General features: G+C 48.4%; 1 protein-coding gene across 1 annotated transcript; it reads right to left on the bottom strand.

Moving 5' to 3' along the window:
* Nucleotides 1–580: 580 nt before the first annotated feature.
* Nucleotides 581–16,174, bottom strand: wdr62 (WD repeat domain 62). Its single transcript, XM_061782457.1, has 22 exons — nucleotides 16,079–16,174; nucleotides 15,275–15,349; nucleotides 15,081–15,190; nucleotides 14,938–14,995; nucleotides 13,130–13,300; nucleotides 12,914–13,051; nucleotides 10,367–10,549; nucleotides 10,105–10,256; nucleotides 9,678–9,861; nucleotides 7,958–8,104; nucleotides 7,748–7,899; nucleotides 6,986–7,077; nucleotides 6,011–6,136; nucleotides 5,858–5,943; nucleotides 5,664–5,785; nucleotides 4,627–4,702; nucleotides 3,843–3,954; nucleotides 3,124–3,187; nucleotides 2,964–3,056; nucleotides 2,739–2,892; nucleotides 1,676–2,035; nucleotides 581–771 (listed from the first exon to the last, which is right to left on the bottom strand). Exons 1-21 carry the CDS (start codon nucleotides 16,172–16,174, stop codon nucleotides 1,700–1,702), a joined length of 2,727 nt encoding a protein of 908 aa, XP_061638441.1. The 3' UTR covers nucleotides 581–771; nucleotides 1,676–1,699.
* Nucleotides 16,175–16,620: the final 446 nt, after the last annotated feature.

Genomic DNA, 16,620 nt, shown 5'->3' with positions numbered 1-16,620 from the left:
GTCAAGCGTGACGTGAAAAGGAGGCCACGCCCCCTCAGCATGACTCCTTAACATTGTCGATTGACTTTACTTTTGTTAGCTTCTTTATCTTGTTGACTGACTTGATTTCATTGTTTACCATGAAATACAAATAAAGAAATAATGGCCAAGAACATTCATCCAACATGACATTTAAAAATTGCAATGATTTGTGACATTTGACGAAATCTATTTTGTAACACGTTATCATCTCCAGGAAAGTAATCAGATGAGTTACTTCATTCTTGAAAGCCTAACCCTATTAATTATACATATGAATCTATATCCATATTGAAATAACTCCAGGTATGACGAATATCAGTGATACCGGTCCCGCGTTATTCAGTTGTCATTTTGAGTAACAAGCAAAGTAGCCGGTTACTATATCCAGGAGAGTAATCCGATTACAGTTACTTCATTCTTGAAACTCTTCTCATGTTCCCGGAAGGATGTACATTTTTCGATACAATCGTTTTCCATACTTGGAAATTTATGAAATCCAATTCCGTACTTGCGCAGGAACTCGAATGTGCGTTGGGAGGCTGAATAGGACTCAGACGAGAACGTCGGACAACCTTTATTGAAGAAATTGTGAGTAAAAGCAAATTCAGGCGCAGAGGACCACATGAAAAAGCCAAACGTCTTCAAAGCGTCCGTGAGGATGGCGGAAACACGGATCGGTCAACGCCGCCGCCTCTCCCAGAACACGCCGTTGACGTCAACAAAGGGGGCGTGGCCACAAGCTCAGTCGCACTGGCGAGACAAAACATTCGTTTTATTTCCGGCCTTTATTTGTTTCAATTTCGATGATTATGGCAGAAAGACAAAACAAACATTTCCATGTCTATTTCATGTGACCAACAAAAAAGGATGTGAAAAACCAAAATGGTGGGCTTCTGAAAAGTGTCTGAAAGTGATGCTTGCTGGGCGTCCATCAGTTCGTGACCTCAAGCTGAAGCGTACGATCACGATCCAAAACACGCCAGCAAGTCAACTTCTGCATGGCTTAATAAAACTAAATGAAGGTTTTGCGGTGACCTAGTCAAAGTCCAGACGCGGACCCAATTGAAATGCGGTGGCGTGACCTTCAAAAGGCTCGAAAAGCCCCCATTTTGGCCCAATTCAAACAATTGTGCAAGGAAGAGATGTGAAAGACTCATTGCCGGTTGGATTTCAGTTGTTGCTGCTGAGGATGGCCCAAACAGTTGTTAGATTTCGGGGGTCATTACTCTTTCACACAGGGCCAGGGAACTCTGAATAGTTGGATTTCCTTATCATTTAAAAACCACATTGAAGTTCACTTGGGTTATATTTGCCATTTATTAGTTGAAACTAAGAATTTGAGAAGGGGGGGGGGCAATACTTTTTCGTGGCACTGTACGTAGCTCGTAACTTTGATTTATGACGCACAAAGACGACGCACGGGCCTTCACGGGGCTCCGCCAGTGACCTCACCCGGAAGGAATTTAGTTTGCCGAATGCGAAAGTGACATTTATCGCGTTATCACCATGACATAAGGTGAAATTGATCATGTTTTAACATGACATATCACGTATCACGTTCACGTGGGTTTTTCCGGTATGGCAGCAATACGCTTCCGTAGAACACAAAAGGGGCCCGTGACTTTCGCTGCCGCCGCTCGCATTACCGACTGACCTGCGAAGGACGGCAGACGGGTCGTCACGTCGAAGGTCGCAGGTCGCGCCGTCGGGACGAAGGGGGAAGCCGGTCCGGCTCCCGACTCCCGCCGCGCTCTCCGCGCGACACCGGCACCCGGGTAAGCCCGTGATCCTCCGGCCCACCGAGCTCGCCTTCGGCGCGGTCTTCCTCGTCTCTCAGCCGGCTTTCCAGACTCTGCGGATGAAAGTCCTCGTCTTCGTCCTCCCCGTCCTCGTCTTCGTTAGAACTCGGAGAGTAGTCCAGGATGACGAGGGGACTCTTTTCCAGCCAACGATTCCGCACCGGAACGGGTTCTGCGTCCGACGGGACGTACGAGGAGACCGCCGCCTCGCCCTGCTGAACGCACACCGCCATGGACACTAAACACAAAGTACACACTAGCGAGTTGACATTTGCAAAGATCTTTGACTTGTCTTCGTTTCTACGGCGGTCCCGTCCAAATAGGTCATTACGGGAAACCGCTCCGTGGAGACCCTGTTGAAAAAATAGCCGTGACGTCATCGATTCACCGACTTCAACTTGGCTTTCACCACCGTAGTAACAACTTGGCAAGTGGCCGCCATCTTTGTGGAATTTCAAGGGGGAAGGGGAAAAAAAAAAAAAAAAAAAAGATTCTAGATTCATCTGTTGATTCGTTTTCAATGAATTCATTTCCATCCCTTTATTGAAAAACCGGACATGACTTCAAATTGACTGCAGATAATGCATCAACAAAACTTCCCCAAGTCAAAGCAGATGTTTGCAAATGTCGTACACAAGAACAAAACAAAAACAAACAATCAGTCAGCTTTCATGCAGGACGACAAAGAAATTCCGAGGATTTGGACAAAGGGAAGCAACGGCGGAAAACAAATCGATCATCAAAATAGTTGTGGATTCATTTGATAATCAATGAGTTTGTCAATTTGTTGCACCCTACAACAAAGATCTCGAGTTGTTCAACCCCAGCACGCACGCGCACACGCACACGCACACAGCGAACTGACCAATTTTCGGAACCACATGGGCATCTTCCCATTAGTGCGTATTTGGGGAGCACCTGGAAGGACAAAACGAGACTCAGAGACCACCAGACATTCACTCGTGGAGGGACTACGACGCCGTAGGCGACATCACCACCTTCGGGGTCCGGTCTGGACGGCGTTCGGCGCTCCTCGTCCCGACGGGACGGCCCGACGACGAAGGTTTCCCGCCTGAAACGAGCGGCCGCGCGGAGTGAGCGATGGGAGAACGCCGCGCGCGCGCGAGGCGTCGCGCCGCTCACCTGATGCCGGCGACGGCGCTCTTCATCAGGGCCCTTTTCTTCATCATCATGGTGGCGGTCATGCGGGAGTCCAGCCGCCACACAAACACACAACTACGCACAAAGCGCACGAAAGGTCAGCCCGGCGCGGAGTCGGCGTCCGGGCGGCGACGGGGCTTACCCGTCTCCCGACGCGCTGATCAGGCGCGTGCAGTCGGCGCTGAACCGCAAGCACGTCACCGGCTCTGAGCGCACAACCAGAACGGCACTGTCATTTCTTCTGCACCTTTTCAAATGGAAATCAGCTCAAGCGACTCGTTATTGAAATAGAAATCCACCACTAATCTAGGACCAAATTCATCAACAACAAAATCATTTCATCTATGATGCATTTTGACGGTATATTATATCGTCTGTGTGTTAGTTGCGTACCCCAATTTGTTGTTTTTTTGTTTTTTTTCCAGTTTAGGTTCTGGACTACACATGGAAATGAGCTCACTGCTCAATCGGACGCAAGCATCTTTTCAAGGCCATTGATACCGATTAATATAAGTGCACATTGACCATGAAATAAGAATCAATTAGCAAAGGAATCATTTAGAGACCTTGTTTAAGTTGAAATTGTCCAAATGCTGCGAACTTCAGCCTGTCAACAGTGAATATTACGGCTAAACGATTCATGTCATCGATTGCGATGACCAAATGGCAAAGGCTGCGATTCGAACAAACGTTGACGTGCGGTGCAGATTTGCGTTACTTTTCCTCATGGCTTGTGCACCACTATCGTGGCGACGACGTCTCGCTCAAGGGAAAGAAAGATCCCAGACGGCTTGTAGACGTAGTTCGAACGCGGTTGGCAATGCGGAAACCGCGCGCGCGCGCGCGCCCATCGATAGTCACCTGAATGCCCAAACAGGGCGGCCACGCGCTCGCCGGACCGGTAGTCCAAGATGCTGATGTTCTTGTCGGAGCAGCAGGTGGCCACGAAGGAGCCGGTCGGATCCACGTGGACCTGCGGCGGCAACGAGACGACGACGTCAGCCCGTCGCGTCCGAGAAAAAAGCGAGAAATGATGACGGTGAACCCCGATTTAGCGCCGCTCGCCATTCGCGCCACCTTCGATGCGGATTTTGAAACGAGCTCTACCGGAAGACGTGCGACGTAACGAACGGCTCAACGGGCGCCGAACCGATCTCCGGCAACTGGCGAGAGAAAAGACGCCTGCGAGTGCGGCTGAGTGCTCTGCTTGCACGCAAAGCTTTCAAGGGTGACAATCATCAGAACATCCATCCGAATTTCAGGTAGCCCATCTATGGCATGTTGCCTTATATGTTAGCATTACGCTAGCAGACTTTGCTAAAAGCAGTTCTCAAGCTAACCACCTCAAAGAATTCATAGCCAAATAACATGCAGTTGCGTAGTAGGCCCAAGTGTTCAACAAGAACAAGGCAGGTTTTATTTTTTTTCTAGATTTTTGTTAGCCACTGTAACAATACGCACATTTTCAATATTAACACTGCACTTCTTACGTACGGGAAAACAGAGAACTGTACTAATATAATCAGTCAATTAAAATGATTGCACATAAAAGTTTCAATTGTACTTAAATACATTGCCGTGAAAAAACCTGTGGGCCGTGGAACGCGCGATAAACGGAGTTCACCGTGCAGTCAAATGTTTCAACCTTCAGCAAAGCTCCTCCTTTGCTTGCGGGGTCCTTCAAACATTTCTTCAGCTTTCCCGTCTCCACGCTGTACACCCTGAACGGAGACGCGCACAATTAGAGGTGCAACAAATCCATCCCAAAATATTCTGCTAATCAATTCATCGCTCGGACCTCATTTGACTTCAAATTTCCCCAAATCACTCCCGACAGGAAATATTCCCCCATTTCTGTTGTCCGCTGTGAAAGCAGACCGATGACCTTTGGTTTTTGTTTTTTTCCTCAAAATAAGACATTTGCAATCATCTCTTATTTTGGAAAACAATATTTTTGCACATTTTCTGACAGATGTTACAAACCAAACCCGGAACTGAGCCTCATGACCAATTTACGGGGGGAAAAAGGATGCGCTTTTGAAATGTATTTGAACTTGAAGTGGACATCAAACTCGCGTTAATTCAAGTCACTTCTCACTTTTCCCCAAAAAAGGTGGCAGAGTGAAACATCATCGCTCCCTCTCCTGTTCGGTTGCAACGATTGAGTCTCAAATGAAGTCAACCATTCTGATAGATTCATTTCAAGAGTTTAACTTCAAATTGTCCAAATCCTTGAAATTCAGCCTCTCGACAGGAAATACATCAATTTGAAATAGTAAAAAAAAAAAAAAAAAAGAAAAGAAGACTGATGATCTTTGTGTTTTTTCAAAATAAGACATTTGCAAAGATCCTTTACGTTACAAAAATAATGAGCAACATTTTTGCCTGTTTTGTTTTGGTGCATTTTCTGCACTGCCAATTTGAAATGACGTCCTGGTTTTTAATAAAGGGATGGAAATTGTAAAAAGTGTTCACTCCGATTCATTGATGAATCCAAAAAAACACAACGGCCAGATTAATCAATTATTTAGACCATTTTTAGTTGCGGCCCCAACAATAACGGCCAGTTTATAACAGTCATGGGCAAAAAAAAAAGATTTTGCAATAAACTTGCTGAAATAACAAAAGTCTAACTCAAATGTGTACAGCTGCAGCCCCCACACATTGACACGCGCTCCTCACCGGACGTTTCTGTCCTGACAGGCGACGGCCACGTGCGTCCTGGACGAGTCCACGTCCATGTCGTGCAGCGCCGTCTTTTCCACCACTTGCTGCGTCCGCCAGAAGGACACGCCTCCCTCCGCCTGAACACACGGTGCACGCTCACCGCATGTTTCGGGCGCCCCCTGGCGTTGAAGCTCGGTGTCGGCGTTTACCGTTCGATGAGGTTCGCGCACGTAAGAGTAGAAGTAGACGCTCTTGTCGGCCCCGCAGCTTACCAGGCGGATGTGCGCACCGTCGCCTGGAAAGAGGGCGGCAGATGTTGACCTCGCGCCCGTTTCGCTCCCGTCCGAAGCGCCGGTCGAGACCTGCGAACTTGACGGCGACGACGGGCGCGGAGTGGTCGGCGATGGTCTGCTCCGGACGGAAGTCGCGGTCCAGGTTGAAGATTCGAACGAGTCGGTCCCTGCCGGCACTGGCGAGTAGCTTCACGCCTGAAAACGCAAACGCACGGCGTCGACACGCAGACGGACGAGAGCCGGGGGGCTGCTCATCCACTGGACGTTCAGTGACTCGTCCGACCAACGAATCGGTGGGGATTTGGATTGACTTGCGAATGCCAGTCAATCCAAAAAAATCAATCAGAACTCAAAGAATAAAATACTTACTTTATTCCGACAAGCGCCGCCATGGTGCCCACGGCCGCCGCCATTTCGACTTGGTCCGCCCGCATCTACAAGTCGCACCTTCCACCAAGTTTGTTTAAAAAAAACACAAACGAGCAAGCTCTCCGCTTAAGGAGGCTTACGCTTAGCCTAGCTCTCCAATGAGCTGCACGGTTAGCACAGAAGCGGAAAAGGAGCCGTCGCCGGATGTAAGAAAGTTGGTCCCGCTCGGGAGGTAGGTAGCTAGCTAGCCAGTGGGCTAAGTAGCAGCAGGCTAGCCGGAAAGGGGGCAGCTGGGTCCAGTCCACCGGGATTTATGGCCCCCGACGATGAGCGCAAAACAGATCCGGCTGGGATCTGACCTGTGGCCAAGGTAGTGCGAGGGATCCTGGTTTAAGTGAGACCTTTTAAAGTCAAAACGTAAACTCTTCGGTACGGAGACACAGCAGCCAAAATATGCCGGCGTACTCTCTCTTACCGGTTCAATAGTTTTCAAATCATCGCATTGGATTTTTCATTTGTTGGACTATTATTTTGGAATAGTACAAGGAGTAACACATTAATTGTGATTTGCTAATCATTGTTTCCGGTCAATACGAAAGGCGAGACCGAGCACCATTAATGACACCATTTGTCGGGACGATACTCAGTACAGTGGTACCTGGTCTTGGGTCTTACCTGCAGAGGACGGCGAGAACTCCAGAGCCAAAACCTCAGAGTCATGCGCCTCAATCTTCACCAGCTCGTCCAGAAACTCCAAATCAAAGATGCTGCACGCGGAGAGGGAGAAAATATCCTCTCAGGCTGTGTGAAGAAGCTACTCCCGATCTCCAGATAAGGATGCTTGTACTGCAGACCGAGATAGTCCCGAAAAGGCCCACTGCGGATCGCTTTGAAGTTGTCGCATTTGGAAACATTAATAGAATCAAACAGTTTGTGCATCGGGATTTAATGCTGCCATCCAATTCAATGTGTAGTGTTGTGTTGTGTTGTGTTGTTCCACCATGGCCACCAGGTGGCAGAATAATCCAGTCATGCGGGCAAACGAAAACGAATTTCTACTACTACTGTGAGCAACTCGGTAAAATATTTTTTTTTGTAGTCGACAAAGAATATATGCCTGTGAATATGGTTACAATTTATCTTTCTAAATGTGTTGCTTCACTGTTTGTCTTCAAATATTCATTGCTTCAAAGGTTGTAAACTAGGGATGCTAAGTGTTAGCATGTCAATGGCATTTTCCATTAAAGTGAGCATTCAGCTAGCGGCCCTTCTTAAGACAAACTTGTTCGGTTGTTTTAAATATGCAAGGTGTAATTCTCGGTTTTGGGTTTAATCTGACGCTGAACTTCAGCCAGGAGTGGCAATAAACAGCTTGAACCCCTTTTTGATGAATTGCGACGTCATACGCGTTTCCGTCGTTACGTCACACGACCTCACCGCAGGATTCCGCAGAGGTCTCCGGTGGCCAGCCGTCGCCCGTCGGGACCGAGGCGCAGCACTCTGATGGCGGACTTGTCGTCAGCGGCCTCCGACTTATCCTCCCGGTCTGCCGGAGCGTTGTCCCCCACGTATAAAATCCTCAGCAGGTCCTGAAAGCACAACAAACGTCAAACCTGGAACCATCGGAAAGATAATCAAAGTGCCTGCCTGCGCGTGCGCTACGTTGCTATAGAGGTTGTTGTACGGCGCGGCGGAGTCGGCGTGCCACAGCCTGATGGTGTTGTCTGACGAACACGTGAGGAACGAAGATGGCGGCAGACAGGACCGAGACGCATCGGACTGCTCTGGACACACCTGGAAGCAAACGCGCTTCATTAAAACGTCACCGCACAGAACTTCTCGACCTCACACACTAGCTCGGGATCCTTCCCTCCCAGAGAGGTGACGTTCCACATGCCGCCGAGAGCCAGCTTCTGTAGCCAGGGATCGGATCGCCAAGGTCCCTGCCTTCGGTCACCGCCCAGCTCGCACTGCACCCGACCCCTATGGACCCTCCCACTATTTGCATATCTGTTGTTGACAAATACTAGCCACTCATGCCAGAGCAGCATCTGGTCCATTTGCACACTGACTGAGGAGTATCTGCAACATTTGCACAATCGACATTCTTCCAGATGATCGCGCTACTCGTCACTTTAAACCGCATCCACTCCTTGAAGTCTCGGCGCCCTTTGCACAATGGTCACTGCACCGGACTATTGCGAGATTAGTCTTTCCAACTGCTCTGGAGGGGGAATTGTTTTTTGGTCAGTTAGCTAAAGCCTTAGATATGATTTTGATGTCCGTATTAATTAGTGACAGCGGTGGGCAATTAGCTGGACGAGTGGGGTCTTTCTGTGGTTTCAGGAGTAGTTTTATTGCGGCTGTGTTCATATGGCTTCTAATTAAGCCTTTATCTTTTATCTCTGTCACCGTTCTGAAAATAGTGGTTGTAGTATAGACCAGAAATGTTTATAAAACTCTGTGGAAAATCCATCATGGCCTGAAGCTCTACCCGTTTGCGGCCTCACGCAATTCAGCAACGGTTAATGGGGCTTCTAAAAACGCTTTACTTCCGCAAGTTAATTGAGTTTCAATGTTGTTGTTATACGGCTTGCTGTGGGATGAATATAAGCTACTGAAGTAGTTGTAGAATACATCATTAACATCCTGTGGTGAATGAGTAAGTTTGCCATTAGAATCTTGTATGGTTGGAATTAGTGTTCTGTTTTGTAAGTTGGTTTGCGAGAAATTTTCCTGGTTTATTCCTGAGCTCAAAATTTGTGTTATAGTAAGAACTCTGTTCTTTTTAGGAAATTGCAATCAAGTTGTTGTAAAGCATAAAGTTGCCTCCTAAGTAGGTCTGTCAGGTTGATTGCATATTCTTCTGTAAGTTGCTTTCTAATATTTGTTCTTGTTTTTTCCTTGTAGGAACCGTATGAAATGATTTTGCCTCTAATTACGGCTTTCCCTGTTCCCCAAAGTAAGGATGGTAGAGTAGCTTATTCGCTATCACGGGAGGCGATAATTAGTGACTTACAATGCGTTGACACCCAATGGAGAGAGAACTTTCGCCTCCGCGGCTTGGAAGCCGGAGCGGGGGGCCCGTAACAGCGTACACCCCCCCCCTCTCCTTTCATCAGCTTGGCCGGACCCAGCGCCATACTGGCTGGTAACGTCGGACGCGGTATTATTTTCTACCCAGTATCCGGAACAATCGATGTTCCGACTGTGACAAGTCAGTGTTCAATGATTTCCGTAAGAAAATAGTGATGTTCTGTAACAGTCGGCAGCTCTGCCGCACTGATCCAAAACAAAAAATCCGCCATGCACTGAACCGGCAAAAAGTGAGCGGCGATATGGCGAGGGATTACTGTATAGCGAGTACCTGTATGTTCCACACGGGGGCGCTGTGGTAGAGGGCTGTGTGGATCTGGTTGGCGTTCCTGAGCTGGCCGATGTCCCAAACGTAAACGCTGTGGTCGGCGTACACGCACGTCAGATGTCGTGCCCTGGGGTTAAAGGTCAGAGCCACCGCGTCGGGATAACGGCTCAGCCTGGAACCCGACGGGCTGAAACGCACACACAAAACTTTAAAAAAATAAGCAAAAACATAATACACGCACACAAACACAGCCAGACAAACAAAAGAGTTGAAATAGACAGAGAACACACAACCGTAAAGTTTCCGTGCGCGCACACACAAAAACAAGAAGATAAAATACAAAGAGACAAAACACAAAAAAAACACAAAAAGCCCAGACATGAACAAAAAACAGTTCTAGTTCATTTCTAGTGTGCGTGTGTGTGTGTACCTGGGCAGCATAAGCTCCACCCCCATGCGGTGCGGGTAGGGCAGGGTGGTGATGTAACGCAGGTCCGACGGCGAGAAAACGCGCACCAAACCGTCCGAACAACCGCAAAACACAAAGTCCTCCGTCACCTCCACGCTACACGCGCACGACGCCTGCAAAACCACAACGCGGGGTGAGCGAACGCCGGCCGCACGGCACGCAAGTAAGGCACGTACGTTCGGCACGCGCATACGTACGGCACGACGCGGGCGGGCGCACCGACCTTGAGGCGCACCCAGGCTTCCAGCTGCCGACCGGCGTCGAAGCGACACAGGAGGGCGGACCGCGTGACAGCGTAGGTGCCGGCCGCCGCGGCGCCACGACCGCACGCCACCCCGCTGAAGACGGCCTGCCGGTGGTCGCCCAGCAACCCCGAGCGACCCATCAGAGGCGCCGTGCCGGTGCCCTGCGCACAGCGACAAACTGCGTTCGCCAGGGATGGCTGACAAAATATGGATTCATCTAACACGTCGCAATATGCAATGCAGAGACCCAAAACCGGATGTCCATTGGTAGAGTGGAATCAAATCAAAATGAAGAAGAAAACATTGAAGTTTTTGGAAAACGCCAAGAAGTCTCAGGTTGCGTGAAAACATGATACTCCAATGTGATCGTAGCCAGATCATTTTACTTGAGTTGCTGCAGCAGCCTGGAAAGCCAAGCGGTTTGCATCATCAACCTCGCGGTGTGTCCTTAATCCGGCCAATGATCGAGGATTGTTAACCTGACGTGCAAAAAATGGCCGCAGGCAGTGCGGTAATAGTGACTTTTTAACAAATTTCAATCAGGGTTCCGAACTCATCACAGTGCAGAATCTGCTCTTATCAAAGTGCTAAATGATAGAAGGTTGAATACTGACTCGGGAAAGGTCTATTCTGGTCTTGTTGGACCTCAGTGCGGCTTTTGATACACTAGAGCATAATATACTGCTGAACAGGTTGGAAACGCGGGTAGGACTAAATGGAACAGTCCTGAAATGGTTCAGGTCCTACCTGGAGGAAAGGAGTCATTTCGTAACCATTGGAAGTGTGCAGTCTCATCGAATGGCAATGACCTATGGGGTCCCTCAAGGGTCAGTTCTTGGACCCCTCCTGTTCAGCCTGTATATGCTACCCTTGGGTCAAATTCTTCAGAACTTTAATTTTGACTATCATAGCAATGCAGATGACACACAGTTATATCTAGCTGACTACAGTTCAATTGAGGTGTTGTGCCACTAAATCACTGGATGAGCTAACATTTTCTTCAATTAAACCACAACAGCGCCACGGTGGCCGACTGGTTAGAGCGTCAGCCTCACAGTTCTGAGGACCCGGGTTCAATCCCTGACCCCACCTGTGTGGAGTTTGCATGTTCTCCCCGTGCCTGCGTGGGTTTTCTCCGGGCACTCCGGTTTCCTCCCACATCCCAAAAACATGCACGTTAATTGAACACTCTGAATTGCCCGCGGGTGTGAATGTGAGTGCGAATGGTTGTTTGTTTGTATGTGCCCTGCGATTGGCTGGCAACCAGTTCAGGGTGTACCCCGCCTCCTGCCCGATGACAGCTGAGATAGGCTCCAGCATGCCCGCGACCCTAGTGAGGAGAAGCGGCTCAGAAAATGGATGGATGGATGGATAAACCACAACAAAACTGAGATAATTGTTTTTGGCAATAAAGAAAAGACGATTGCAGTTAGTAAATACCTGGAGTCACTCTTTTTAAAAACCAAAGACCAAGTCCGAAACCTTGGTGTTCTGATAGATTCCGACCTGACTTTCAACAGTCATGTCACATCAATAACTAAAACTGCCTTCTACCATCTGAAGAACATATCCAGAGTGAAGGCTTGCATGTGTCAAGCAGACCAGACCATGCTTTTATCTCAAGTAGACTTGACTATTGTAATGGTCTTCTGACTGGACTCCCTAAAAAGAGCATTAAACAGCTGCAGCTCATTCAGAATTCTGCAGCTCGGGTTCTGACCAGAACAAAGAGGTCAGAGCATATTACTCCGATTCTTTACACTGGCTTACAGTCAGCTTTAGAATAGATTTTAAAGTTCTGCTACTGGTCTATAAATCACTGAACGGTTTGGGTCCTGAATACATGAATGAAATGCTAATGGAATATAAACCCAGTAGGGCTCTGAGATCCACAGACTCTGGTCAAATAGTGGAGCACAGAGTCCAAAGCAAACATGGTGAAGCAGCATTTAGCTATTATGCTGCACACAAATGGAATAAGTTGCCAACAGAAGTGACGTCAGCCCCAAGTGTGAATGTTTTGAAGTCCAGGTTAAAAACTTCTTTTCTTCTCATGCTTTTTAGAGCTTTTCCACTTTTAAATGATATTTCTTGCACTGTAGGCTGTTTTAATTGTATTTTTATTTATTTAACCCCCCCCCCCGCCCCCCTTTATTTTAAATGTTTATAATCATGTAAAGCACATTGAGTTACGTTGTGTATGAAATGCGCTATATAAATACATTTGCTTTGCTTTGATGGTTTTAAGTGAATGAAACTCAAGATATTTGGGGGAAAAGCAAGAACGTGTCGGTTCCATCGTAGGCATTTATAAAATCTGTACTGGCCCGAACGGGCCAGCGTCCGTTGACGTCGGACCCTGGAGTGACAGTTCAGACGGTCTTCAGTGAAGCTGACATGCTAACGTGTTTTTGGGATGTGGCCGCAATTAAGACTCGAACCCCGACCCTCGGAAGGACGAGAAACTCATCCACCGTGCTGCCTACAAGGAGTGCAATACATGAAATGAAAATGAAAATCGATACCCGCCGCTCCTTGGAGGCGTCCAGGTACCAAAACCGGACATGTCTTTTGCCGGCCGTGACAAAGTAGCTGCCGTCCTCGGAAAAGGAAATGGCCGACACGCTGCTGGACACTTTGTTGGAGGCCAGGATGGAGCCCTTCTGCTCACTCACAAACGACCGCAAATTAGTCATCCGCAACCTGCCGTGTTGTGCGTGCGCACGTGCGTGCGTGCTCACCCGCCAGTCCCACACACACACGTTCATGTCGTACTGGTCTCCCACGGAGACCACGTAGTTGCCACCCGTGGAGAACGCCACGCAGGAAACGCTGCACTTGTGATTCTGGACATCGGCCGCCTCCACGCCATCGTCCACCTGCCACACCCGCACGCACGGCAGGTGACCACGCTGACACACACAAACAGACACACATCACAGAATGACGTGTTAGCACGGCGGTTCTCGGTTGGTTGAATTTAGAAAGGCAGTTAGTAGAGATGTGCGATAACGATATTTAGCGTTTGCCACAGGACCGGAATCTATTTGTGGTGGTGGCGATCTGGCGGCTGGTCTAGACTTTTGGGGTTGGGGGGGGGGTTCAAGTTAAACCAACACTTACCTCCACAGGAATGTCATTCTATTTTTTTTCATCCTCTTTAGTGGCTTTCTAACTTCCCCCTTACTAATCATTGCTACTTCCTGCCCCACCACACTTGCCTCTTCTACTGTCCCTTCTCTCTCATTTTCCTCATTCATCAACTCCTCAAAGTATCCTCATAGTATCTATCCAGCACACTACCGGCACCAATCAACATATTTCCATCTCTATGCTTAACTCATCCTTCCCATCTCTATCCATGTGTCTGGCCAACCTGTAATGATCTTTTTCTCCTTCTTTAGTGTCCAACCTGGCTTACATTTGGACTTTGCCACCTCAACCTTCACCCTACATGGCATCTCCATGTATTCCTTTCTCCTCTCCGCAGTCCTCTCAGTTCCACTTCTTCTTAGCTAACCTCTTTTTTTGTATGATTTCCTGTACTTTGAGGATTCCCCCACCAAGTCTCCTCTCCCCCTTTCCTACCAGAAGATACACCAAGTACTCTCCTGCCCGTCTCGCTGATCATCTTGGCTGTCGTGGTCCAGTCTTCTGGAAGCTCCTCCTGTCTCACCTCTTCCCAAAAAGCCCCACAACACTCTTCCTTTCTCAGCTTCCAGCACATGCTTCTCTGCTCTGCCTTTTTCTTCTTAATCTTCCTCCCCACCACCAGAGTTGTCTTCTTTGCTGTCTAGTCACACTCTCCCCTACCACTACCTTACAGTCAGTAACCTCCTTCAGATGACATCGTCTGCACAAGATGTAATCCAGCTCCGCTCTTGTAGGTCACCCTGTGTTCCTGCCTCTTTTGGAAAAAAGTGTGAACTGCAGCCATTTGCATCCTTTTTGCAAAGTCTACCACCATCTGTCCCTCCAAGTTCCTTTCCTGGATGCCGTACTTACCCATCACTTCTTCATCACCCCCTGTTTCCTTCACCAACATGTCCATTACAATCTGCACCAATCACAACTCTCTCCCTGTCTGGGATGCTCAGAACTACTTCCAGAATTTCTCTTTCACCTCTAGCACGCTTTCTTCTAATCATCATGTCAACCAACTTCGAGATGTTCCTGTCATAGTTCTCGGCTCTGCGCTTTCCTCTTCTCCTTCGTCTTTGACCCGCTCTCGCTGAAATTCCACCGGCACCCTGTAGGTTAACGGTGCCGGACGTTGTTAACCCGGGCCACGACCGATGCGGTATGGAATTGTTTGGATGAACGTTGTTGTAAGCGTTTAGCAACCGCAAAATAAGTTATTTCATTAATCAGAAACCATTTAATAAATCGGACGATTTATCATTTATCTTTTTTTCCCCCCTGCCAAACATCGATATTGTCATCAGCACCAAAAAATAAATCCATATCGGTCGGGCCCTAGTTATAACGGCGCTTTGGTAAGCTAATCATGGCAATTGGCTGCTGCTAACATTAGCACGGCAGTCGCTACCTCCCCAGTGACCAGATGTTTGCCATCACAGGAGAAGGCCAAAGCGCTGAAAGGTTTTCTGGAAGAAAAAAAAAAAAAAAAAAAAGAACATCCCGAAGGTGGTTATGCGAAAACAAAAGTGGAAAAGTTTTGATCACCAGCACCTGTTGAACGGGCCGACCAGCGACCAAAACGGGAAGGGAGGAAGCACCTGGACATGTTGATGATGTGGCTTTGTTTGTTGATCTGCGGGTGGAGCAACACGACCACACACCTAACACACGCACAAGCACACCATCAGGTGGGGCCGGGCCAGGTTGTTGTTGGGGCGGGGGTCTTACCCTGCAGGATAGGCGACAAGCCCGGAGTTGGGGTCGGACGCCAAAGCGCTGCCGCTGGCCGTGCTGATGCCCAGAACTTTCTCCAGTTTCACCTGAAAACACAACAACCGCCATCTCGCCTTCAGTCGCGTTCGTGTCGTGCCTTTACGTCACAGCCGTTCATTCCCAAAATTGCCGTTCTTCTGCACCCCAATTCAGTGATTCAAAACTCACACTGGCGAACGGTTGGCGTCTGAGCAGCCAGCCAAGCTTACACACTCACTGGGCGACTCCCACGTCACTCGCCAGGCCAGGCCCCGTCTTCTAAAGCCTGAACTATGGAACAACCCCCCCAGTGCCCGTCAGACAAGCACCCCTCACTATCCATTTCCGTCTCACCTATTTTTATCATTTAGCTGTGTAATCATTTTATTGTTTCTAAATTAGGGGACATTCAATTGTTTTGTGTTTATTTACTGCACTTTGTTTGTTGTGTGAGTATTGTTATATTTCGAGGTGCAACAATGAATCGATTAACTATTGCATTATGTTTATTTGGTCAGCCTTTATTTATTCCTCTGCGTTCTGGGTGGACGGTAGTCTACACAGACAGACAGACAGTTCATGTTCTGATTGCAATTGTACGGTGTTCTTTTACGTACACTTGTAAGGTTATTGTAATGACGTGACCGGTGCTCCGCCTCCATGAAAAAGAGACCTCGGCCTCAACGGGTTTCATTTTCTGGTTAAATAACGTTTTGAATAATTGACTGACAGCTAGCTCTGTTACAAGCAGCAGTGTTAGCACGGAGCTAAAGCTAAGACAGCCCAGTATCACGTACCCGGCGGCTTCCGGAGCTCTTGTGACGGCTCTTGCTGCCCGCTGCTGACCTCTTGGCAGCGTGGAGGGAACCGCCGCAGTCCGGGCGCTCCGCCATGTCGCCGAAGTTTGACCAAAAAAAAAAAACTGCCAACTGTTGACTTTGGGTTCTAGTCGCCCCGAATGCAGCGCGGTTTAGCTTAGCGCCATTAACTTCACCGTAAACGTAACTGCGGTTTACTTTTCAAACGTAGACGCGCCTACTTGACCAATCTAATCCACCAATAATCGACGAAAATAAACCCGACCCATGCCACACAGCCAATCACGGGGAGCGGCATTCAAGGCACCTCAACGGCCAATGAAACGATCGCTATCTACTTTGGCAACCGGGGAAGGCCATCAATAAGACCGTGTAGCTAGGCTAGCGCAAGATTGCATCTCAGCTAACGGACGTGCCTATAAGGCGGCCATGTTGGAGAGGTCGATGTTCCCATAAAAGTCAATGCATGGACACTGAAAGTAATTCGTAACTAGCTTCTTCCTCAACTGATTTTCACGAGG

This window comes from Phyllopteryx taeniolatus, chromosome 8 (genome assembly GCF_024500385.1).
Source record: "Phyllopteryx taeniolatus isolate TA_2022b chromosome 8, UOR_Ptae_1.2, whole genome shotgun sequence".
NCBI classification, from domain to species: Eukaryota; Metazoa; Chordata; class Actinopteri; order Syngnathiformes; family Syngnathidae; genus Phyllopteryx; species Phyllopteryx taeniolatus.
Note: the sequence above shows the minus strand (reverse complement) of the source record. Positions and strands in the feature narration are given on the sequence as shown.

Excerpts from the sequence above, each read along its gene's own strand:
- wdr62 (XM_061782457.1), bottom strand. The coding sequence starts at position 16,174 with ATGGCGGAGCGCCCGGACTGCGGCGGTTCCCTCCACGCTGCCAAGAGG. Across the intron at positions 14,996-15,080 it reads CTGGTCGGCCCGTTCAACAG|AAAACCTTTCAGCGCTTTGG; the intron begins GTGCTGGTGATC and ends TTTTTCTTCCAG. Across the intron at positions 6,137-6,985 it reads GTTCTCGCCGTCCTCTGCAG|GCGTGAAGCTACTCGCCAGT; the intron begins GTAAGACCCAAG and ends TTGCGTTTTCAG.